The sequence below is a fragment of the Hordeum vulgare genome, chromosome 7H (assembly GCF_904849725.1).
Source record: "Hordeum vulgare subsp. vulgare chromosome 7H, MorexV3_pseudomolecules_assembly, whole genome shotgun sequence".
Classification (NCBI taxonomy): Eukaryota; Viridiplantae; Streptophyta; class Magnoliopsida; order Poales; family Poaceae; genus Hordeum; species Hordeum vulgare.
In genome coordinates this window covers 31,935,787-31,959,879 of record NC_058524.1, presented here as the reverse complement: position 1 = coordinate 31,959,879, position 24,093 = coordinate 31,935,787, and the positions used below count along the sequence as shown (strand labels likewise).

General features: G+C 45.4%; 2 protein-coding genes across 2 annotated transcripts; one reads left to right on the top strand and one right to left on the bottom strand.

Annotated features, from left to right (window-relative positions):
• Positions 1 to 1,102: 1,102 nt before the first annotated feature.
• Positions 1,103 to 2,441, top strand: LOC123408132. The gene is made up of 2 exons (XM_045101317.1): positions 1,103 to 1,169; positions 1,255 to 2,441. Exons 1-2 carry the CDS (start codon positions 1,103 to 1,105, stop codon positions 2,433 to 2,435), a joined length of 1,248 nt encoding a protein of 415 aa, XP_044957252.1. The 3' UTR covers positions 2,436 to 2,441.
• Positions 2,442 to 14,125: 11,684 nt separating this feature from the next.
• Positions 14,126 to 15,804, bottom strand: LOC123409287 (rosmarinate synthase-like). The gene has a single exon (XM_045102230.1). It carries the CDS (start codon positions 15,714 to 15,716, stop codon positions 14,322 to 14,324), a length of 1,395 nt encoding a protein of 464 aa, XP_044958165.1. The 5' UTR covers positions 15,717 to 15,804; the 3' UTR covers positions 14,126 to 14,321.
• Positions 15,805 to 24,093: the final 8,289 nt, after the last annotated feature.

The following is a 24,093-nucleotide window of genomic DNA, read 5'->3' as shown; positions in this document are numbered from 1 at the left end:
TCCGATTCTTGGATCCAGTCGGTCTTTGCACCAAGGGCACAATGGTCATCTATTCTTATTCATGTTGATGCGCTTTGGGATGATTTATAAAACAAACATTTATTTGACGTCTTGTTCATGGCTTGCTTAACTTCCTGGTCATAGTTCTACTTTGCGCCAATGGCGCAACCGATCATCTAGTGTTGTTAAGAATTAATAGAGGCGGAGGCGTGTAGCTTAAGGCATAACAGACTTTACATGTGAGATTTTCAAGAGGCCCAAGTTAGCTGATTTTTTAACCCCAAAACTTCTCCAAATTTTAGGCTACAAGCATGATAGTGGATATCTTAGAATTTGGCCCTAAAATCCAAATGGAGGAAGTAGCTCGTTGTCAAGTTGCAATTATTGTTTTCACAACATATCATGTATTATATGACCAGTTCTAGATGGCATGGTTCCTAGTAGAGGATTTGCATGTAACCATGTTGATCATTAAATTGTTTAAATGTAATCATTATATGATTTTAAATATAATAAATGGTTCCTAAAGGATTTGGCTGCAATTAATAATCAAAAGGATGTATTTGTAATTGTGTCATGCATTGAAATAAAACTATATTAGATTTAATCCTTATTAATTGCTCAATGCTCTTGGGTGAGAATGTGGATGTGCTCACATAGGCGTGATTTAATGATTCTAATTTTCTAATTTGTTTGGAAGTGTGTTAATGGTTCTAAATAAGGATGTGAATACATGCATATAGCAAACCATATAATTATCGGTTCCAAAAGAGATGTTAATGTCCTCATATATGAATAGTTTGGTTAACAATCAATATTATATAAAATTATCATCTTTAAAAATTATGTATGTTACTATTTACTAAAGATTTGCATGGCCCAGTGATGCTTAAATAGCAACGGTTATGTATCAATTGCTACTAAATTTTGATATATGGATAAGGATGAACTTTAATATCTTCCATGTCACGCAAAAAATTATCGAGCACCAAAGTTTCTTGTACATCTAAATGTGTCTCTGACAATTGGACCTAACATGACTATACATAGATGAAACTCTTTTGAGTGAACTTTGTAGTATTAGTCAGACCCTTTCTGGAAAATGGACAAGTTTTATGGTCCTTGGGGTGATAATTTTGTTTATAAATGCCCACTTCTATATAAGGCAGGTACATCTCCACATATCTCCCACTAATATGTCATTAGCCAACGGTTTCAGTAAATCTTGTAGGTACTTTTGATTCCTACTTATAGTAGTAAATTTACTTGTCGTTATAGGATTTGCCATGCCAAGGAGGGGTAGGCGGACGGGTGTCGCTTACGTCCATGATGACAAAGAGCGTGATGTCACCTTCTTCAAGCGGCGTCGTGGTCTCTTCAAGAGCGCTTCTGACCTCAATGTCATCACCGGTGCTAGGGTTGCTGTCATCCTGGAGACAGGAAATAAGAAGATGCACTCATTCGGGACGCCATCAGCTGGCCCCATTGTAGATGCTTTTTTGTCAGGAGCTCCGCTAGGAAATCGACTCACTGACAGTGAGACGAGTGCCAAGATTGCCCGACTACAAAGTGAGGTGGCTCAACTTGATATGGAGCACGGGGTGGAGGATAAGAGAAACCAACTCTCCATCCAGCATGCGAAACAGATCCAAGAACAGTACCCAGGTATGGTGGCAAACCTTATCTTCTCGAAGGAACAAGATATCAACCTTGAAGATGCTAAAAAGCTCTTCAATGAACTCTGTCGTGTCCATGAGGACACTAGACATCGGCTTCCTCAGTTGCATCATAGCTACAAAGCCATAACCGGTGGTGTAAGCGTGATTCAAGACATGCTACCATCAAGTGGTCCACTGGCGAAGAGCTTGAAGACCATCCCTTCATCAGGTCACTCAATGCAGGCTTACCATCTTCCCCAACACCATATGCCTTCTGCTCCAATACCATCACCACCAGAACACAATGTGGAACCACTTTTTCCTCAGGTACCACAAATGTGCCATGTTGCATCAGTAGCTTCAGCCTCACAGCTTGCTCTCGGGCTACAAGCCATACCTAATCAGGTACAGGATCTACCTCCAACCGATTTGCATGTCGAGGACTATATAAGCCCTTGCGACACAGTGCACCCACAACAAAACTATGCAAGCCCGATCTCAACAACTGAGCATAATATGGCCTCTCCAATGTTGGTCTACTCAAGTAGCAATGATTTTGTTGTGGATGACCCATTTGGCCATGATCAATGGGGTTTTGCTCTTCCAGAACAACAATCCTACAATAGATTTCTAGAAATGGATGGTTACTTGGACTATAATGGTACCGATGTAGGACAATCTACTATGGGTAATGGTGGATGGGTTGATGCTCCGCCGGAATCTACTTCTGTCAAGCAAGATGTTGATGATCGTAACAAGTATGGAGGATTTCCTTAGATGCTAATTAGCACTTAAATTTTAGTGCTATATTGAAATAAAATCTATTTCTATTTCTATTTGGAAAATTGGCAACATTTGGACAATTTACTCAGGCCCATTCGAGGCAATAATGCGCATGTACGTGTTCCTTGTCTCAAATAATGAAGATTATTTTATCTCTGTGTATCTTAGTGTTTTCATAATAATCAAACATTTTATTTTTCTTGTTGAGATGCTATGCATCATATGGACGACAGAAGAGGAACATGGATATAGAATAAATATTTTCTTCAAATATTGTTATCCAACCATTAGTAAAGATGGCAATGAATCGGGTTTGGATCAGGCTGAATAATATAAAATCCATATCCAAATTCATATCCATGAAGACAGTTTCTGCCCGCCCAGGAAAAAACCATCGACGAAAAATTGTATCTTAACTCCATGGATATTCATTGGGTCCTCTCAAAACGTATACATAAGACATAACACAACGTTCATATAAACACTTCACCTCATGGCAGGCTAGACTTCACTTATGGAAATCAACGTCTACTAATAACCTAACCTCATTTTGTATTTTCTTCCTTTTGGGAACAAGGTAGACCTTTCCAGACTGCAAAGTTTCATTGAATCTTAATCCTTCACGTCCCTCTTGATTCACATTAAGTGATATGACAAAACATAATTACTAATTACATTGCATATATACAGATCATGTCATGTGTCCAAAAGTGAATTGTTACTCCCTCCGTTACAGTTTAAAAGGTATACATTCAAAATCGTTGGGATTAAGAAGGTGTTTGTTTCCAGGGACTTTTTGGTGTAGGGACTAAAAAAGTCCCTTTTAATCTCATGTGAAACAAACATGATGGACTTTTAGGGACTAAAAAGGGGTATTTTGGACTAAAGGAAGAAGTCCCTATGGAAGGGTCTTTTTGGCACTTTTTTCAACAGTGCCCCTACTTTTAGCATGTCATTTAATAACTTCTAGTACATTAGTAGGGGTAACATGGTCTTTTTTGCATGTCATTTAATGACCTCTAGTCCCTGTTTAGTCCATGAAAACAAAGGGGTAGGGACTAAAAACTTTTTAGTTGGGACTAAAAAAGTCCTGGGACTTTTGAAACAAACAGGGCCCAAGCTGATTTGTAATTGGCTCAGTTTTCTTTTGTTGATGACTAAAAACTAGCAACGTATTAATACCACCTAATTAGCTGAGAATTTAATGCACAATTAATCATTCACTAGTAAACGTCTCTCCTCATGCATGCAGCTATGAAGACCGATTCATATTATGCATGCAGCTAAGAGTACTAGTACTAATTAGCTAAGAGTAAATGTAATCGTTTTAATCTTATCTATTATGAAAACACACGTAAATTTAACTATGTTTTCTAAACTGTGATGGAGGGAGTACTGATTTTGCAAATGATAAGAAAAGGTCCATTTTTCTACTGCCACCAACCAACCAACGAATTGCCCACCTCTATAAATCAACGCTCCAATTACTTACACATAATTGCAGGAAATACTTGTAAAAACTCACGAACAAGCATGTGTTGAACATCCGTGTAACAAAAAACAATATCGCCAGTGTGCCTCCACGCTCTGCACAACGTGTGCTCCGGTTGCCGTACCTGCTCACTGCCCTGCATTGTAGAGTTGCACACTGCCCTGCATTGTAGAGTTGCAGTTCACAGCCTTGCGTCATCCCGCTGCTGCACCTTTGCGACTCATCCCGCTGCTGCATCTTTGCGACGGGAATTTTTTTTCCCAAAAACCACGTGTACAATGCAATTGACAGAAAAAATCATCCTAAATTAAATTGTTAAAAAAGTTCACCTAAGCCGTGACGACAAGCGCGCCAGCCGACACGTGGCATCTACCGCCACGCATGGAGGCGGCAGCACCTGCCGTCACAGGATCAGGCAGCACGCGTTGCGTTAGGCATAATGGACATAATTGACCTGTGGACGATAGTATTTTACAAACTTAATCGTGTCTGGAAAAATTTCATCCAGATGAGGGTGGGGTGGCCCTGGGCGCCACACATTACTGGGGGATGGGGTCGGTCTGCCACGAGGCGCCAACGTAGCCGAGGGTGTGGCATCTTTGTCTTAAGCGCCACGTAATGTAGTGTGACGCATGAATGTTGGGCGCCACACGAAAGGATCAGTTGAATGAACTATTTTCAAACTCGGTTCAGCTTGTGAAATACTATCATTCACGGGTTAATTGTGTTCATTTTGCCGCTGCATTACAGACCCACGCAAAGGCCGACAGAATAGGATCGATTGGTGCACCCTGTCGCCACACAACCAGGCGACATGTAGTGGGCCGGTGGGTCATGCCACCACGCACCAGGGCGACATGCACCTGCATGCGGCGATGCTCATTCTGGGTCACGCAGCCGGGCTGCATGAGAGCTGGGAGACAACGACGCTGCACCGGGGCCCTTGCTGGCTGCATGAGAGCTGGGAGACAACGACGCTGCACTGGGGCCAGGCTCAACTCAACAGCCAATGTTGGGAGCCCGACTGTGCAACCGGACCGGACGTCTTTGGGCCCGGTGTTACGGCAGCTCACATGCAACCGATGCACATACAAGCCTCGGAGCATATCCCATCAGTGGAAGAAACTAGAGCGAGGAATGCTTTGACGGAAGCAAATCTGTTCGTGCGGGACTCCTAACAGCCATCACTGCCAAGGTCTTTGAACTGCAGAATGATAAAGAGCAAGCCTTCATCAGCAAGATTGCTCCGCTGCTCTCCGACTCGCTGCTAGGGGCACCAAACACGATGTCACGACCACTCAAGCAGCGCCTTCTTGGTGTCATAAAGAGCTCAAGGCAGAGTGCCAGGCTGTCAAGGCAGCGCTCCGACTTCTTGTCTTCAAGGCGCTCACACGCAGCGATCTGTGTCAGGCTCGGCTTCATCACACGTGTGGGGGACTTCACCGACGACACGCTGCTCCAATACCTCCACTTCTTCCGCACACCGATGCCCTCGGAGAACGTGGAGAAGTTAGCTGAGATTGTCGGGCTAACCTCCCCGGCGCAGTTGCACCTTCTAGAAGATGAGCACCAGGCCATCCTAGAAGAGCACGCTGAGTAGTGCATTTGTTAGCGTTTTATCCATCGAGTCTGTTAGTTCCTATGATTAGTTGTATTCCGAACCTGATCAGCTTCGAGCGCACGTGTGCCCCCGGAGGGCTGCCCAGCAGCCGTTCGCTGCTAGTTGTACCCGGCCTGCCGTGGCAAAGTATGCCTTGCAGACGATTATGCATGTCCTTAGTGTTTCCCTATGAATGAACAGCTCTCTTTGATTAACTGGAATGTGAGAGGTCTGAATGATAGAGCACGTCGTGCGGCTATGCGGGCCATGATCGTGTACCAGGTGTTCCATCCTATGTATCCAGGAGTCCAAACTCTTCGCCACCTCCGTCAAGGATCGCAGAGAGATTGTTGGCCCGAGTTTTGACGACCACGCGGCACTAGATTCTGACGGACCGAGAGTAGGGATACTTTTGTGTTAGCGATCCAACCGTTTCAGAGTCTGCAACATCGCGCTGAGAAATTTATCAATCATTGCAACTTTCATGCCAGAGGTAGGAGGTCCGGCAAGGTGCTAGACCATGGTCTACGGACCACATGATGATGCCCGGAAAAAGGTATTCCTAGCTGAACTAGCAGCTATTCATAACTCCATGAATGAACCATGGATGGTTATTGAAGACTTCAACCTAATTAGAGACCCCCAAGACAAAAAAAACGGTAGGATTAACCGTACATGGATGAAGAAATTCCGTCGCGCCCTCAATAGTTTGAGCTTGCATGAGATACCACTCATTGGACGTCATGTCACTTGGAGAAACGAGCAAGACTCACCAACCCTTGTTAGACTAGACTGTGTGTTCTGCAATCTAGATTGGGAGTTACTCTTCCCTGGCGCAAACTTACTACCACAATCTCCATCGGTCTTCGATCACTGTCACTTGCTCCTTGTCAATGACATGATCATCAAGACAAACAAGAGATTCCATTTCGAGGCATATTGGCAGCACATCCAAGGGTTCCTCGAGGTGGTCGCTCAATCCTGGAATCGGCAGGTGCGGAACAACTCCGCAATCATGAGACTAAACTTCAAACTACATCGGCTCAGTAATGATCTGAGAGCCTGGAGCAAATCGCTAATAGGAGATATACACAAACAACTGCTGATGGCGAACAAAATCATCTTGCAACTGGACACGGCTAAGGACCTTAGACCACTTACACCGGCTCAGAAGGACCTGAGAGTTAAGCTCAAAACTAGAAGATTGGGGTTGGCTGTACTGCTCAGAATAAAGCTCAGGCAGAGAAGCAGAGTGCAGTGGCTAAAGGCCGGCGATGCTAACACCAAAAAAATTCAGAGGAAAAGGAGTTCACGCTTGAGGAGATTAAACATGCAATCAACGACTTCCTGGTAGACAAAGCACCACGGCCGGACGGGTTCTTAGGAGGCTTCTTCAAATCGTGTTGGGAAAATATTAAGGCGGACATGCTGGAAGCAATGAACCAACTATACAATTTGGACAGGCGGGGTCTGAACAGTATGAATACTGCTAGTATTTTGGTTCTAATCCCAAAGAAGGATGGAGCTGACACACTCAAAGACTTCCGGCCAATCTCGCCACTCCATAGCCTAATTAAGATCTTCACCAAAATTCTCGCAACCAGAATGGAACCAAAGCTATCAAATCTGGTAGACCAATGCCAAAGCGCATTCATCAAAAGACGCAGCATACAAGAAAATTGCTTGTATATTTAGAGCATGATCAGGAAGCTGCATAAGGCGAGGAAGCCTTCGATTATGCTAAAGCTAGATATCGCCAAGGCCTTTGACTCGCTTTCGTGGCCTTACATACTTGACATGCTTGAGGCGTGAGGCTTCGGCGCACGTTGGCGGGACTGGATTACCATGTTGTTTCGGTCGTCAACTTCTTGGGTGATCATCAATGGACAGCTCACAGATGCCATCCAGCATCGGCAGGGGCTACGGCAAGGTGACTCGCTACCCCTTCCTCTTCATGCTTGCAATGGACCCGCTCCAACGGATGTTCAGTGTTGCAACCGCATGAGTTCTGCTTACTAAAATACCGGGGCGCATCCCAATGATGTGATGCTCCTTCTACGCTGACGATGTTGCCATGTTCATGAACCCAAATGCGAAGGACGCAAGAATGACACAACTGCTCCTGGATTGCTTCGCTCGAGTATCAGGGTTGAAGGTTAACGCGGATAAGAGCATGGCCTTGCCAACTAGGTGTGCATCTGTCATTCTCCAATCTGTCCTGGCACCCCTTGGCATTCCGTGCATGTCCTTCCCGGTCACCTACTTGGTATGCCACTGTCCCTCAAAAGCCTAACCAAGGTGGACCTGGATCCACTTCTCACAAAATTCGGAAATAAAGCGGCATCATGGAAGGGTGTTAGGATGGCCAAGAGTGGACGGTTGGTTCTACAAAAATCAGGACTCATTGCACTTGCCATATACTTGATGACACTTCACAAGCTACCTACCTGTGCCATTAAAAGACTAATGCAAATCTGTCGCTCTTGGCTCTGAAGCGGTGAGGACGAGTGCAGTGGGGGCAAGTGCAGAGTGGGATGTAATCGGATTTTTCGCCCGAAGAACCTTGGAGGACTTGGGATACTAGACTTGCGTAAGTTCGAAACGGCTTTAAGGCTTAAATGGTTGTGGATGGCCTGGCAGGAACCCCCTCGTCCATGGGCGCGGTCACCGGTGCCATGCGTTGACAAGGAGCGCATCTACTTTTCCCAGGCAACTGAGATCAAGCTCGGGAATGGGCAAAAAGACAGCTTCTCGCTTGATCGGTGGCTCAGGCGATAGTGCCCCAAAACAATTGTGCCCTCCATGTATACCGCGTCCGTTAGGAAAAAGCGCACGGTGCATGAAGGGTTGATAGGACATTCCTGGTTGTCCAACCTTGCAAATGGGCTGATGGATGACATGATATGTGAGCTAAATAGTCTTGCAGAAAAGTTGGACAGTGTAGTGCTACGGCCAGACCGATCACATTAAGTTGAATGGTGGTTCACACGAAACCACGAGTACTCTGCTCACTTGGCACATATGTTACAGTTCGAAGGCTCGGTAGCCCAGGAGGGTTACAACCTGATCTGGAAGGGTTGGGCACCTCGCAAATGTCGCTTCTTCTTGTGGACAGCGGTGTTTAGGTCTGGACATAAAAACCGACGAACTGAAGACCGAACCGACACCAAAACCGAATAAACCGAAGTTTTGGTTTTTAATGTTAGTTCACAGAAATTCGGTTTCTAGCTTTCCAAACTGAACTTAATTCGCTCGGTTCGGTTTTAGCACGGTAACCGAACAGCAAAACCGAACGTGTACATAGAGCCAACAAGAACACGTACGTATGCAAACCAACTCATGGTTGAAAGGTTAGGAGAACTGTGGTATCCTCTATTCACCAGAGTTTAAATCCCAGATTTAACATCGATGCTTGCATTTTCTTAGTTTTATTGCAAGTCTTCCAACGATGTGCGTTTCGTGGAAGGAGACGTTTCCGTCGACTACGAAGACGTCTGTGTCAACTTCGTGAATCTCAAGATGATGTATCGGCTTAGTCTTTCAAAGATGTTCATAAGAGTGGAATGTACGTACATGCGTTCATACGGATGACTATATGCTTATGTATATGAGCGACTTTAATTATACTCTGGTAAAAAAACACATAGGTACATCCAAAAACGAGTTATTCCGGCACTAAGCAGCCTCGAGCGTGCCGTTCGCGACAAAAAAAAAAGAAGCATGGGCCAGCCGGTAAGGCCGCATGCACGTACACAAGGCCTAAGCTGGTACGTGTATACGAGGCGCTGCCGGTTGGTGTTTGGTCATTTAGGATGTGTTTGGTTGGAGGGATAATTTTTTAAAACATTATTGTTGGATGCACGTATGTGAGAGTTGTGTGTCTTACCGTTGGCTAGAAATTTAAAGGTTTAGATGAGGTTTCCGTGGTTATTCCTGGTGGCATTGCCGTTGTAAACTTCGCCGGCTCTTTACATTTTTATGAGCATGATGTATGTGCTTTCTGTGAGAGTAAGGTAGTAATACAATGCCAGATGATGTTGCCTGCCATTGTGTATGCGTTGTTTGGGAGTGAGGTAGTAAGGACTCCAATCTTAAAAAGAGTATACATGCACTTGCTCGACTAACAAAGCTTGGACCTAAGACTAATCTGCTTCTACTGGAACGCTTGAGGTTTGTGTGGCCAATTTTTGTCAACTGGTTTTGTTATTCATCCGATAATTGGCTATAGATGGTCACATTTGGAGAAGTTTGGACAACTGAAAATGCAGAGAGGACACGATGTTCTGCCGTCTCCAGAGAGGACACGATGTTCTGCCACCGTCAACATGGTTGCTTCTGGATTCAAGTCTGCACACCTCCTCGGCGTTCTGTTTACCCACAAAGAGTAGAGGAGAACCAGGTGAGAGCAATGGCGCCGGTGCGGGAGCTTGCCCTGGCAGATTTTGATCCTAGGGAGAAGTTCTGGACGCGGTTCCCTCCTGAGGGGTCAAAAGTCAGGCCACCACATTCCTCCCCAGATTTCCGGTGGAAGGACTACTGCCCCATGGTGTTCAGGTGCTTCCTTGCTTGCCATTCCTTGTAATCAATGTTCTCTGGATTGCTTTGTTTAGTTACTGTATCATTGACTGGGATGCTGGATTATGCACACATTTGAGGAAGTTGTTTGCTGTCGACCCGGCGGATTACATGCTTGCTATCTGCGGAAATGATGCCCTGAGGGAGCTGTCATCGCGTGGAAAGAGCGGAAGTTTCTTTTACCTCACCCAAGACGACCGATTCATGATTAAAACTGTGAGAAAATCAGAAGTCAAAGTAAGTTTCTTGTTCATGCCATCGTTATTAACTGCACTTGTTTATAGCATGTATGAAGTAGGTGGTAACCTTTTATATGGATGTTCTATCGTTTGTGAAATGATTTGAAGTGTTGTTTGAATTGCATTGTCGAAATGGCATTAAATTAGGAGTTCACTTTTGTGATGATGTCTCTGCCTCGAAGATGGGATTATCTACTTTTACTGCTTCTCCAAGTAAGTTCCTTGTTCTTTACCCAGAAAAGTTAAAAGATTGCCCATATGTGCTAACCTAACCCAAGAGCCCTATTATTCTGTATCTCATGTAGAAGATTATAGGGAGTCGTGTGCAGCTGAGTGAGTTGTAGTTGAGGACCAAGTCATGTACGCTAACAAAAAAAGCCCTCTCTATTTTATTGATCCGTAACCATAGGGAGCCCATATTATATAATATGAAAATATGTTTATCACTAATGACACACGTATACATGCTATTATGCTCCTCTGATCAAACACCTTATCTTAACACCCTTGTCGTGACATCGGGTAGTTCCATGCCCTTTGATCTTCCCATGCACGGGTAAATTTTATGCAAATCAATGTTTGATCTTATACATCCCTCTTTTCCAAAATAGTGTTAATAATGCGGATATGGTGAATCATCATAATAATCCTCAAATCAAGTTACGATTTCAATTTTTAAGTTTGAATCATGGTTTTTTTATGTTAGCCAACACGTGCATTGCACGTGCACGATTACTAGTAATAACCTAGGTGAAGAGAATGCAAGCCACACAGTTGATTCGTTGGCGTATTTGATGAATACGGTATAAATTGATTACCACAAACCAAAAAACTCGGTTAATAGAATTTTTGGTTTTCTATTTTGTGTTTACCTTTTCAGTTTCTATCTTTGTAAAATGAAGTTTAAAAAAAATTGAATGGTACAAACCGAATTTTTGGTGTATACTGCCTGGCCGTGTTAGGAAGAATTTTGACTGCGGATGCACTGCTGTGTTGGAGCTGAGAGAACAGCTACTTCTGCCCCCTTTGCATGAGGAACCTAGAACACCCCTGATCACTGATCACCGTACACCTGGAAGAAAATTGCACGTCTATCACACATGCCGGCGTTGCTACCGGAAACATGGAAGGCCTTGTCAATAACAACGCACGAGCTCTTTTGCTAGTTTCTTCAAACAAAAGAAGGCATTACACTGTGTGTACTAGTAGACAACACTGATCTACAACTAATGACTCCATGTCATGTGAATTTTAGGCCAACTCCAACGCACACCCTCAAATGGTCCAGCCGCGTTCGTTTTGGTCCAAACAGATGGATGAATCATCCGAACATGCTATCCCATTCTTAGAATGTGTCTGTTTTTGGTTCGACTCAATTCATTTCAGACGCAAAGTTGAGTCAGTTTTGCAGTTGCGCGGACAATGAACTGACAGGCACGCAACCTCTTCGCGGCCGCCTCGGGCTCACGTGTCGGACGTCCAACTACCTCCCACCGACCATAGTCAACGCGCACGGGTGGTTGGGTCCCCAAGTTAGCCATCCAGACGACCCCGTCCCCATCCACTTCCCACCATCTCGCTCCCTCCGTCGGGACACGAAAACCCTAGCCTAGCGTCGCCGCCCACCTCGCTTCCCGTCGGCCATGTGGTTCTAGATGTGCCATCCTGGCAAGAAGACCAAGCAAGACCACGAGGCTTCCTCGTCGTCCGCTTCGTCTAATAGCACTGCCAGCCACTCGACCTCTACGGCGTCCTTCTTCATCTCCCCTCCGATGGTGACGCCACGCTTCCGGCCCTATGTCAAGGTCGAAGTGTGCCGTCGGTACTGGGAGACCGGCACCCTGCTGCCGTGGTCAGATGCCCACCTCCCTAATGGGTGGCATCTGAGCCTGAATAGGGTGCCCATTCCCCCGTGCCAGCGGCCAGCCGTGCCCGCCTCCAGGAGCTCGCCCGTCGCCACGCCAGGATTCTGCGCCAAATCCTCGCCGACTGCATGTACGTCATGCACTCGCCACTTTGGGACACTTGGTTCCATGACTAGCACGACATGTGTTGGGAAACATTTTTTGTCGGGCGTGGTAGTGGCCCATCTCGTGCGTCCCAGAGTGTGCGGCCTAAGCCTCATGCACATGCATCGAGCACACAAATCGAGCCTGCCAAAACTGTGCGGACGCACGCGGGTCCACGACTTGACGTCGACATCGTCTCCATTCTGCATAGCCGCCACCCCCTCAACCTCCTACCATGACGGCCGAGGAGGAGGAGCGGCTCCTGCATACCGTCATGGAGGACTCTGAGAGAGAGTACAGACACCAACAGGAGGAGGAGTGGGAGAGCATGCATGGGATGTTGGAGTTGTTGGCCTCCGGTGCGTGTACATCTCGGAGCTGGATGTCAAGCAAGAGATGAAAGAGGAGCCCGCGAAGGAGCGTGCATGAGCATCGTGGTCACCACCCCCAACACCGTCACCCCCGCCTCCCCCGCCGCCTGCACAACATGTGCCTGGCCCAATCTCGAAGCCGTCGCCGCACCTCTGGATGCCCCCATCCTACATCGACGTGACGAGCGACGACGGGGATGGTGACGCATGAAGACGGCGACTATGACGACATCAATGACGACGACGAGGGCTTTTGCGGTGCGAGGTGGCCACATTTTTTTTGGATTTTATTAATTTCAACTCTGGTTGAACCGTGAGGAAGGCAGACTTTTAAATAAGTTATTTTATGTACTAGCAAAAGGGCCCATACGTTGCAACGGGAGAAAGAAATACCACACGGCACACGCTCTTAATTTATAAAAAATGTCTATAATTTAAGAATTTATAGTTATGATACAAATAAAGATGGTCTTATCCTACAAAAATGCAGTTCAAAATTTCACAGGTCTTCTATTTTAACACGGCTTGCATGTAGATTTAATACGTACAAAGAATCAGTCAAGTGACCTTCAGTTTCATCTCTAATCCTGATTTTGTTGACGTGTTCATTCCCAACCCGGATGAGTACCGGTACGAAAGAAAGACGAATAATGACTTATTTATTAAGATTGCACCCTAGATAGTATTTTTATTAAACGTTTAACAGATAAAATAATATCATATTTAAATTTTACATATTTTTCTAATCAAATTCCATGTATAATATGTTAAATTTGGAGTTACGGTTTAAAAGATATGAGCATTTAAAAAAATATTTAATACATATACTACGAGTTTAATGTCATAAACAGTAAGGGCTTTTTCGTAAAATCACATCGGTGGGTTTTCCGACGGAAGCGATAGCCTTTTTATTATTATTATTATTATTATATATTATATATATATATATATTATTATTATTATTATTATTATTATATTATTATTAGGTAAAGATTACCGATTCTACAATGCATTGTTTTAATTTTTACATGTATTTTTTATCTTTTTATCTATGTCCACCACAACAGACAAGTTAGAATTGATGCGGCATGTTGGTCGCCTCGGCACTAGGCTGTCCGGCTCGGACATGAGCGTCCGTTTTCCCATCCCAAACACACCAAATCATAGGATGGCGCGTTGGGTTGGCCGTAGAGCTCGTCCACCAAACTTTGTTGAGTGACATCGTAGATTGGTTTCGGTGTCACTTCCGGTTCATTTTTCATTCACAAGTAGATCAGTATGCCTAACGAGCAATTTGGAGTTACAAATATCGTCTGACTAATGGAAAAAAGCAACCAATACTTACGTTGTTGTTTATATGTTCAGATCAGATGAGTTACGGAGAATCTGTTGCTCTAATTTCTGCATCTCAAAAGACTTCATTCCTTTCAAAATAACTGTTTCAAACTTAATACAATTTTATAATAAAATCTAGAATTTTAAACTTGACACACTAATTTAGGGCCGGACGGAATAGAATTTTAGTTCTAGTATTACCAATGAGCTCTACAAGTTACAGAAATTCTAGAGAACCACAGCACTGCTCACCGGAAGCTCAGAGACGAGAGCCGTGGGGCGCCTCGAACCCCAGGCTCGCCGCGGTCACCGGCTTCAGCAGGCTCTCCGGGACATTCTCCACCACCTCCACCAGCCGCGGCCACAGCCTCGTGCCGCCGACGAACCACGACCCGTCCCCGCCCGGGCAGGGCACGACCGTCACCGACGCCGACCCCAGCCGGCCGTGCCGCAGCCACGGCAACACCAGCCTCGGCTTCCCGAACCCCAGGTCCCCGTCGATGGCGAACGGGAGCAGCCCGGAGATCACCAGCGCCGGGCTCCCCAGGCCGAGGTTCACCGCCTCCGTCCACTTCCCGCCGTCCTTGTACGCCGTTTTGTTCGCCTCCACCCAGTCCACCAGCTCCTGGAACCTGTCCCTCGTCGTCACCGACGCCATGGCCGCGCGCGCGGCGGCCGCCACGTCCTGCAGCGGCGCGCGCAGCAGCTCCGCCACGGGAGCCTCGCGGGACGTGTAGGTGACCACGTTCCCCATGTACATGTCCAGCGCGCCCTCCGACGGCTCGACGCACTTCCGGCCGTCGACGATCCACGCCATCCGGCAGTTGGGGTCGGAGTCGCCGACCGCGCGGGCCAGGAGCTTCCAGACGTGCGCGCACAGCGCCACGAAGCGCGAGGTGCGGCGGCCTGCGGACGACGCCGCGTTCTGGAGCGCGACGAGGTCGGCCGCGTCGATGCGGTAGAGGCGCCGCTCCATGGCCGCGGCCAGGAGGGGATTGATCATGGTGGCCGGCGTGAACCTCGCGAACTCCGCGTCCAGCGACGGGCCGTACACCGGCGGAGACCGCGGGGCGAGCAGGGACGACCGGTCGAGCAGCGGGCCGCGGGAGAGCCCCCCGCCGCCGCCGCGGACCATCTCCGCGAGGCAATTGAGCAGCAGGACGAACGCCCGGCCGTCGGCGAGGAGGTGGTTGGTGGCAACTGTCAGCGCGAACCCCCCGCACGCGAACCGCACCACCTGCAGCGACAGCGCGAACGCCGGGTCGAACGGGATCTGGATCATCCCGAGGGAGCGGTCGACGCGCGCGAAGTCGACGGCGGCGAGGGGGACCCCGGCGGCGTCGGCGACGACGAGCTCGGCGCCGGCGTTGTCGCAGGCGACCTCGGGGACGTTGGTGTCCGGGTCGCGCACGACGCGGCCGGCGAAGGGGAAGAAGCGGGAGAGGTAGGCCGGGAGGGCCGCGCGGACGGCGGCGAGCACGGGGCCCAGCCCGCGCGGCGGGGGCGGGTAGATGCTGACGAGGTGGATCGGGAACGGGCCGAGGACGAGGTCGAGGTTGGAGACGGCCTGGACGGCGGGGAAGCCCGGGGGAGGGTCGGAGGCCCGGACCAGCTCCCGGGAGGCGATCCGCAGGTCGAAGCGCTCCAGCGGCATCTCGCCGGGCGGCCGGCGGCGATCTCTGTGCTTATCGTGGGACAGACGAGAGAGATTCCGAACAGAGTGCTCTGCTTCAGCGTCAGCGATGACTCCACTCTTGTTCTTGTTTGCATAAAAAAAAAAGTCCGGTCGATGGTAATGGTAAAAGATCGGGTGTTTAATGTATCTACGGGTAATTTGTGGCGTTGGTTCGACCACGCCAGCAAGCTCTGTGTTTAATGTATCATGTCTAGGCTGCGAACAATGGTGATCAGAAAAGAGTTAATACCACTATTGATACACAAACTTGTAATGGTGGGAACAGAATTATACAAGAACTAAAAAAACCTAAAGAAATGGTCCTTCAACTTACCCAACAGAAACACTTACATACAATTCCGTTAAATCCGACGACGCATGGTGTCTACTTTTTGTTAAGGGAAACGTTTTCATACGGCGCGCCGGCGAACTGACGCGCCGATCGCTCTCTCGCCGCGCGCGGGTCATGCAACATTTTTCACACGCGCGCGCTTCGCTGGTGAGTGGATGCAATATTTTTTTCGTCTAAATTTGTTGCAACCAGCGTCATATTTGCTGTAATTGTTTTTTTGGCTACATTTTGTCCAGTAAAAAAGCTGCATATACGTTTGGTTGCAACTCCAGTTCGTCGGATTTTTCGTTACAATCGATGTTTTTACTTTTGCTACAACCATGTTAATTTTTGTTACAACCGGCATCATTTTTTACTGCAATCGTTCACTAAAAAAGTTGCATACACGTTCACGTAGATATTTGTTACAACCGGCGTTTGATTTTTGCTACCACACACCATCAGCTTTGTTTTTTTCTACGATCCCGTAGATATTTTTTTTGCTACAATTTTTTTTTGCAACCGTTGAAAAATTGCTGCATCGAAAGAAAAAATGTTGCATGAATTTCTAACGGTGCGGACGCGCGGGGGTTGGTGGATCGTGCGGCCCGCACGCGGACGGCCGAAAGTTTCGACCGGCGCGCCGGCGCAGAGCACTGGCCTTTTGTTAACGGCACATGCTGCCCCACGATCTCTCTCTCCTTATTTAGGAGGGACCCACTTGTCAGGCGTATCAGGAGGCGACAAAAAGAATACATAAATGTTAAAAAATAATGCTTGAGAGAGACTCGAAACTAGACGTCGCATTGAACTACTTAAACGTCAACACTTGGATAACCGCCAACACAGACAGACATTATGTTCAAATATACGTAAACTATATACACTTGTTACAGGACAGAGAAACAAGTAAAAAAGAAAAGAAAAATGTACTTAGACAAATGTTTGACACGCGACCTAAAGCGTTGTTTTACGTTGAGTTACCAAGAAGCATCACTTTATATGCAAAGCAGAGGCATCTATTTTTCTTGTAAAATGATATTTTGTGGTGTACTTCAGCGAGGTGCTAATTTTCTTGTGCTCGAAACAGTTTACTGAAATTGTTGTTGAAATTTTTATGTAGTCTGAAAAACAGTTTATTGACATTACTGAACTCTGAAACTGTTAGGCGTTGAGAATTGTCTGCAACTACTGTCATAATCTTTTAGATAAATAAAAGACTACTTGTAGTTGGGGGAATAAGTCGTTATGAAACATTAAACTCCAAGCTAGTTGATTCACCACTTCTCAGCCTTAACAGAGAATTATCACATTGAATAACACGTGGACATAATTCATGGTTCAACAAAACCAATAAATCTTGTTTTTGTATGATGGCACAAATTTATTATATCAAATAATGTTACCGTCCCTATGTGATATACATGGTCAATTTTCATTATTCAAATTGAACATGTGAATAATAATTTTTTTTTCTATGTAATTTTTCACTAACTAATAGTCGCAGATCTTTAGAGATAGATCTAGCACCAAATTAATGATATCAGTTTTATGTCACATAATTAAACAGTATATGTATAGGTTTAATTTTATAGAAAGTAAAATAAAATTGAATAATAAAAATATATTATTTATTGGCCAAGGTTTGAATTTTACTATCAAAGCATGATTTATATATCTAATTAAGGCAGATGGATTATTATTCTATTGCACATTATGAGAAAGAAGTTAGCAATAAGTCGTCTAGGACAATCATCTAAATATGCATAATTCTATTTTGGAAATAAACTAAAGTAAAAAAAGGATAATTATTTAGAAGAGGTTGCTCATGCATGTCGCGGGCCACCATTCTGGTTAATATAGCAGAATGTACGATATTAATTCTTGTTTAATGGCATACAATTCTAATAATCTTAATTTTAGTAAATCACACTTCAAAAATGTTTAATTCTTAATTTCAGCAAATCACACTAACTAATAAGTTGTGTTGCTTGTCATGGCCATTGATCATATTTTATTAATATAAAAACTATCGGTCTCTGCTTTGAATGTGAAGAAATGCAAGTTCTCATGGTAACACGCAGGAAAATCATACCAGAGATCTTTTGTTCGAAGCTGCGCCTCAGCGCATTGATTTTCGTCTTCTATTTTTTTCATCTCTATGCCTCAGATAGTAAGATTTTATCTCAGATTTTAACAGTTAGTCCCTTCTAGTTGGCTGATTTTTTTTTTGATAACACACAAACTTTATAGATCATGGCATAATGTCCATACATATAGTTTCCCGGATGCATTTCGAGGATACACCACGCCAAACACGACATTCTAGCCGATTACATGATCTAGCTAATAATGTGCAGCAACATTTTGTTCTACTTGCCTCAGCGCATTGATTTTCGTCTTCTATTTTTTTCATCTCTATGTCTCAGATAGTAAGATTTTATCTCAGATTTTAACAGTTAGTCCCTTCTAGTTGGCTGGTTTTGTTTTTTGATAACACACAAACTTTATAGATCATGGCATAATGTCCATACATATAGTTTCCCGGATGCATTCCGGGGATACACCACGCCAAACACGACATTCTAGCTGATTACATGATCTAGCTAATAAATGTGCAGTAACATTTTGTTCTAGTTGGCTGATTGTGTGCAGCAGCTGTAGTTTTTTTTTTGGCGAGGGACAGCATAAACATTGTGCGTCGGATTTAATGGAATTGTATAAAAGCGTTAGGTAAGCTGAAGGGTCAATTCTTTGGAGTTTTTGAGTTTTTGTATGATTCTGTCCCCACCACTACAAGTTTTTATATCAACTGTGGTATTAGGGTGTGTTTGGTTTTAGGATGAGGTGGTATCGGACGGGTTGGTTCCATCCCTAGCAGCCGTTCTCGTGTTTAGTTGGGTTAGGAACCGGAATTGGGCATCCACATGCAGGGAATATTCCCTCCAGATGCTTCACCAACTGATTCCATCGATTTGGAGGAATCGACTCGTTATTCGTCCGTGAAAGCAAAGAAAAAAAGAAATAATCAAGCAATTCTCACTGCGCTCACCCCCGCACCCGAACAAAAAATTTCGTGGTTATTTTTTTTGTGGTTATTTTTTCGTGATTATTTTTTCTCGTTTTCGTGATTATTATTTTTCGAGGTTATTTTTTCATTTCGTGATTATTTTTCGTAAATATTTGATATGTACTCATGATCATATATTTTTATTTGCATATGTTGAAAATAGAAAGAAAACATTGCTAAAAATTTAAATTATAGGCATGTCAAATGCAAATAACTCTATTTGTTGAGAGATGTAATCTCATCATTTATATCGAAGAGGTGAGTGACATCAGATTCTTCTCATTTCATCTCTTCAACTAAACACCGGGACGGAACCAATCCATGACTTTTTTATCATCAACTGAACACAAGGATGGAACCAATCCATGACTTTGGAATGGAACCATGACATTCCATGACTTTTGATCCTCAAACCAAACACACCCTTAACTCATCAGAAAAATAGGACGGCATCTTCTGTGTTAACAGAACAAGTGATTGTTGGTGATCAGGCGATCAGCGCCGTTCGCTTTGCCTCTTGGTGATGGTGACACCGATTACCGATGATCTGATCGGTTCACTTTGGAGTTTTGCACCGTGACATGTGGACGGAGACACACGCACACCCACATCTCATGCTAATCCCGTGAGGGCATCTCCAATGGTCGTATAATCTTCGTTGGTAGAATTGTCACATAGATGATTTTGATGACATGACGCATAATTAAAAAAATGAAACCGGATGAACTTGAAGCAACGGTTCATGCACAAACTTTGAGGCAAACATGGTTATTTCTTCAACATTTAATGGACCCACTTGATTATTTTACATACGGTTAACATACACTCTATTGAAGAGCTTGTATGATGTGCTGTTGGTTGATGATGTGGACACTTATACCAACGATTGAACATACGGACTGTTGGAAATGCTCTGAAGAAGGCCGTGTGTGCGTTTCTTTTGTTTGTCTTCAGGGAAGGGAGAGGGTTGAGAGCAACTCTAGCATCGAAACGCATTTTTTCGGTCGTTTTACAAGATCAGCGAAATTAACGACCCTGAATAGGTCGGTCAAAAAAGGCCCAGTTCGTAAAAGTTTTGCGGGAGCGTAAACCGGCCCCGAATCCCACATATATACAGATCCGAGCGCGTTTAGGGTTCCACTTCCTCATTTTCCTTATCCTCTCCGCCACGTCTCGTCTCATCTCTGACAAGAAATCCCTCTCCACCGGCACCCGTTTGCGCCACGGGTAACCATCGTAACAAATTCGTGATATCGTGCGCTGATGGCAAAAGTGATGGCTTAGGGGTGTTCGGCGGACGCGTCGGTGATCTGTCTCGCAGCTCCTCCCTCCGCCCGCCGGTGAAGGATTGATGCAAGGAGGAGGCGTACAAGCGCGTTACCGTCTCCCGTAGCTCCGGTCGTTGATCATGACGCAACTTTGAGAGGCTCGACTGCATCTTAAGTTAGCTCCCTAGTCACTACCCCCAAAAGCACGTTCGTCTCGAACGTAGCCATGATGATGCCGACCGGAGAAGTGATATTCACCCGCACGCCTATAACATAATTTCAAAAGAATCACTTCATTGCCACACACTAGTGGGGACGGGGCCTTTAGTCCCGGCCCGTAAGGGGCTTTAGTCCCGGTTCACCAACCGGGACTAAAGGGGCAGGACTAAAGGCCTAACCTTTAGTCCCGGCCCTGTTCCAAGCCGGGACTAAAGGTGCTCCACGTGGGCGCCTCGTAGCGCCCCAGGGGCAGGCCCTTTAGTCCCGGTACGTTACACGGACCGGGACTAAAGAGTTTCATATTTTGTTTATTTTTGGGTTTTTTTGGAATGAAATTATTTTTGGGTTTTAGGTTTTAGGGTTTAGGTGTTCGGGAGATTAACGTGATGCCTCGTTTGGTGTTCGGGAATTAGTTTTCATATAATTTAAATAGAAATAATTATGCATATATATAAGATTAACTTATCTTACAAGCGAGCATATATATACAATTATATGGAGATCTGAATTATTGGGACTAGAGCCCGTCTATTCAATTACATGGACGAACATCAGTAATGGCCCCTAGCTACACTAAATCGTCCTTTGTCATCTATAGCTTCCGTCCTCAGAAAGGTCGCAAGCTCCTCTGCAACAGCAATCGCGCGTTGCTCTGGTAGGACCTTCGTCCTCATGGACGTGTACTATATAAGAAGAGGAGATGAATATGAATATCAATCATGATAACAAAGAATGACGGGTAAAAATAGAGGTGTGAATGTTCATTGCTTACGTCGAATCTGTGATCCTTGTGCTCAGAGGTAAACGTGCGAATGGTCTCGCAAACATAGTATCCGCATAGATGCGTTCCTCGTGGCTGCTGGTCGCACTTTACGAGAATAGAATATATATAATCAAAATAATAATCTAGCATCATAAATGTATTGAAAATAGAAGTATATCATACTACTACTTACCTGAGCCGCTCTAAAGGTCAGCTTCTCAGACTCGATACCGGGAGTCACGCACTTGAACCGCTTCCAAACCCTGCCCGACAAGGATAATGATTTGCTAAGTTTTTCATTAATTGATATATCAAAAAATCATCGAAAGAGACCGATAGAGCGCAAGAATGATTGAAATTACCCTTGGAGCATGTCCTGCAGGCTTTGGAACTGTTCCAAGGGTCTCGATAATGGGTCGAAGGCATCAACTCTTCCCTTATCAATTTGAATGTCCAACAGAATCCAATGGAAGCTGCACATGTATATATATATATATATACATATATATATATATATATGTGTGTGTGTGTGTGTGTATGTCAGTAACTTATCAATTACACTTATAAGTGAATGGACACGACAGAGTAAAGACCCTCACCTGAAGTTGTATGGAAACAGTATGTGGTCACAGAAATTTTGATCTGTTAGAAACCTTAGAAGGTTTTGTTGGGGAACGTCGCATGGGAAACAAAATTTTCCTACGCACACGAAGACCTATCATGGTGATGTCCATCTACGAGAGGGGATGAGTGATCTACGTACCCTTGTAGACCGTACAGCAGAAGCGTTAGTGAACGCGGTTGATGTAGTGGAACGTCCTCACGTCCCTCGATCCGCCCCGCGATCAGTCCCACGATCTAGTACCGAACGGACGGCACCTCCGCGTTCAGCAGACGTACAGCTCGACGATGATCTCGGCCTTCTTGATCCAGCAAGAGAGACGGAGAGGTAGAAGAGTTCTCCGGCAGCGTGACGGCGCTCCGGAGGTTGGTGATGATCTTGTCTCAGCAGGGCTCCGCCCGAGCTCCGCAGAAACGCGATCTAGAGGAAAAACCGTGGAGGTATGTGGTCGGGCTGCCGTGGAAAAGTCGTCTCAAATCAGCCCAAAAACCTCCGTATATATAGGTGGGAGGGAGGGGACCTTGCCTTGGGGCTCAAGGAGCCCCAAGGGGGTCGGCCGAGTCCAAGGGGGAAGGTCCCCCCCCCCCCAAACCCAGTTGGACTTGGTTTGGTGGGAGGGAGTCCTTCCTTCCCTTCCCACCTCCTCTTTTTTTTCTCCTTGATTTTCTTCTCTAGGCGCATAGGGCCCTCTTGGGCTGTCCCATCAGCCCACTAAGGGCTGGTGTGCCACCCTCAAGGCCTATGGGCTTCCCCAGGGTGGGTTGCCCCCCCGGTGAACTCCCGGAACCCATTCGTCATTCCCGGTACATTCCCGGTAACTCCAAAAACCTTCCGGTAATCAAATGAGGTCATCCTATATATCAATCTTCGTTTCCGGACCATTCCGGAAACCCTCGTGACGTTCGTGATCTCATCCGGGACTCCGAACAACATTCGGTAACCAACCATATAACTCAAATACGCATAAAACAACGTCGAACCTTAAGTGTGCAGACCCTGCGGGTTCGAGAACTATGTAGACATGACCCGAGAGACTCCTCGGTCAATATCCAATAGCGGGACCTGGATGCCCATATTGGATCCTACATATTCTACGAAGATCTTATCGTTTGAACCTCAGCGCCAAGGATTCATATAATCCCGTATGTCATTCCCTTTGTCCTTCGGTATGTTACTTGCCCGAGATTCGATCGTCAGTATCCGTATACCTATTTCAATCTCGTTTACCGGCAAGTCTCTTTACTCGTTCCGTAATACAAGATCCCGCAACTTACACTAAGTTACATTGCTTGCAAGGCTTGTGTGTGATGTTGTATTACCGAGTGGGCCCCGAGATACCTCTCCGTCACACGGAGTGACAAATCCCAGTCTTGATCCATACTAACTCAACTAACACCTTCGGAGATACCTGTAGAGCATCTTTATAGTCACCCAGTTACGTTGCGACGTTTGATACACACAAAGCATTCCTCCGGTGTCAGTGAGTTATATGATCTCATGGTCATAGGAATAAATACTTGACACGCAGAAAACAGTAGCAACAAAATGACACGATCAACATGCTACGTCTATTCGTTTGGGTCTAGTCCATCACGTGATTCTCCTAAATGACGTGATCCAGTTATCAAGCAACAACACTTTGTTCATAATCTGAAGACACTCACTATCTTTGATCAACTGGCTAGCCAACTAGAGGCTTGCTAGGGACGGTGTTTTGTCTATGTATCCACACATGTAAATGAGTCTTCATTCAATACAATTATAGCATGGATAATAAACGATTATTTTGATACAGGAATTATAATAATAACTATATTTATTATTGCCTCTAGGGCATAATTCCAACAGTCTCCCACTTGCACTAGAGTCAATAATCTAGCCCTCACATCATCATGCGAATTACATTGTAATAAATCTAACACACATACAGTTCTGGTGTTGATCATGCTTTGGCCGTGGAAGTGGTTTAATCAGCGGGTCTGCTACATTCAGATCTGTGTGAACTTTGCATATATTTACGTCCTCTCCCTCGACGTAGTCGCGGATGAGGTTGAAGCATCGTTTGATGTGTCTGGTCTTCTTG

Bases quoted from the DNA above. Each gene is read 5' to 3' on its own strand.
- LOC123408132 (XM_045101317.1), top strand. From the start codon at position 1,103: ATGGACAAGTTTTATGGTCCTTGGGGTGATAATTTTGTTTATAAATGC. The intron at 1,170-1,254 runs GTACATCTCCAC...TCCTACTTATAG, and splicing joins CCCACTTCTATATAAGGCAG to TAGTAAATTTACTTGTCGTT.
- LOC123409287 (XM_045102230.1), bottom strand. From the start codon at position 15,716: ATGCCGCTGGAGCGCTTCGACCTGCGGATCGCCTCCCGGGAGCTGGTC.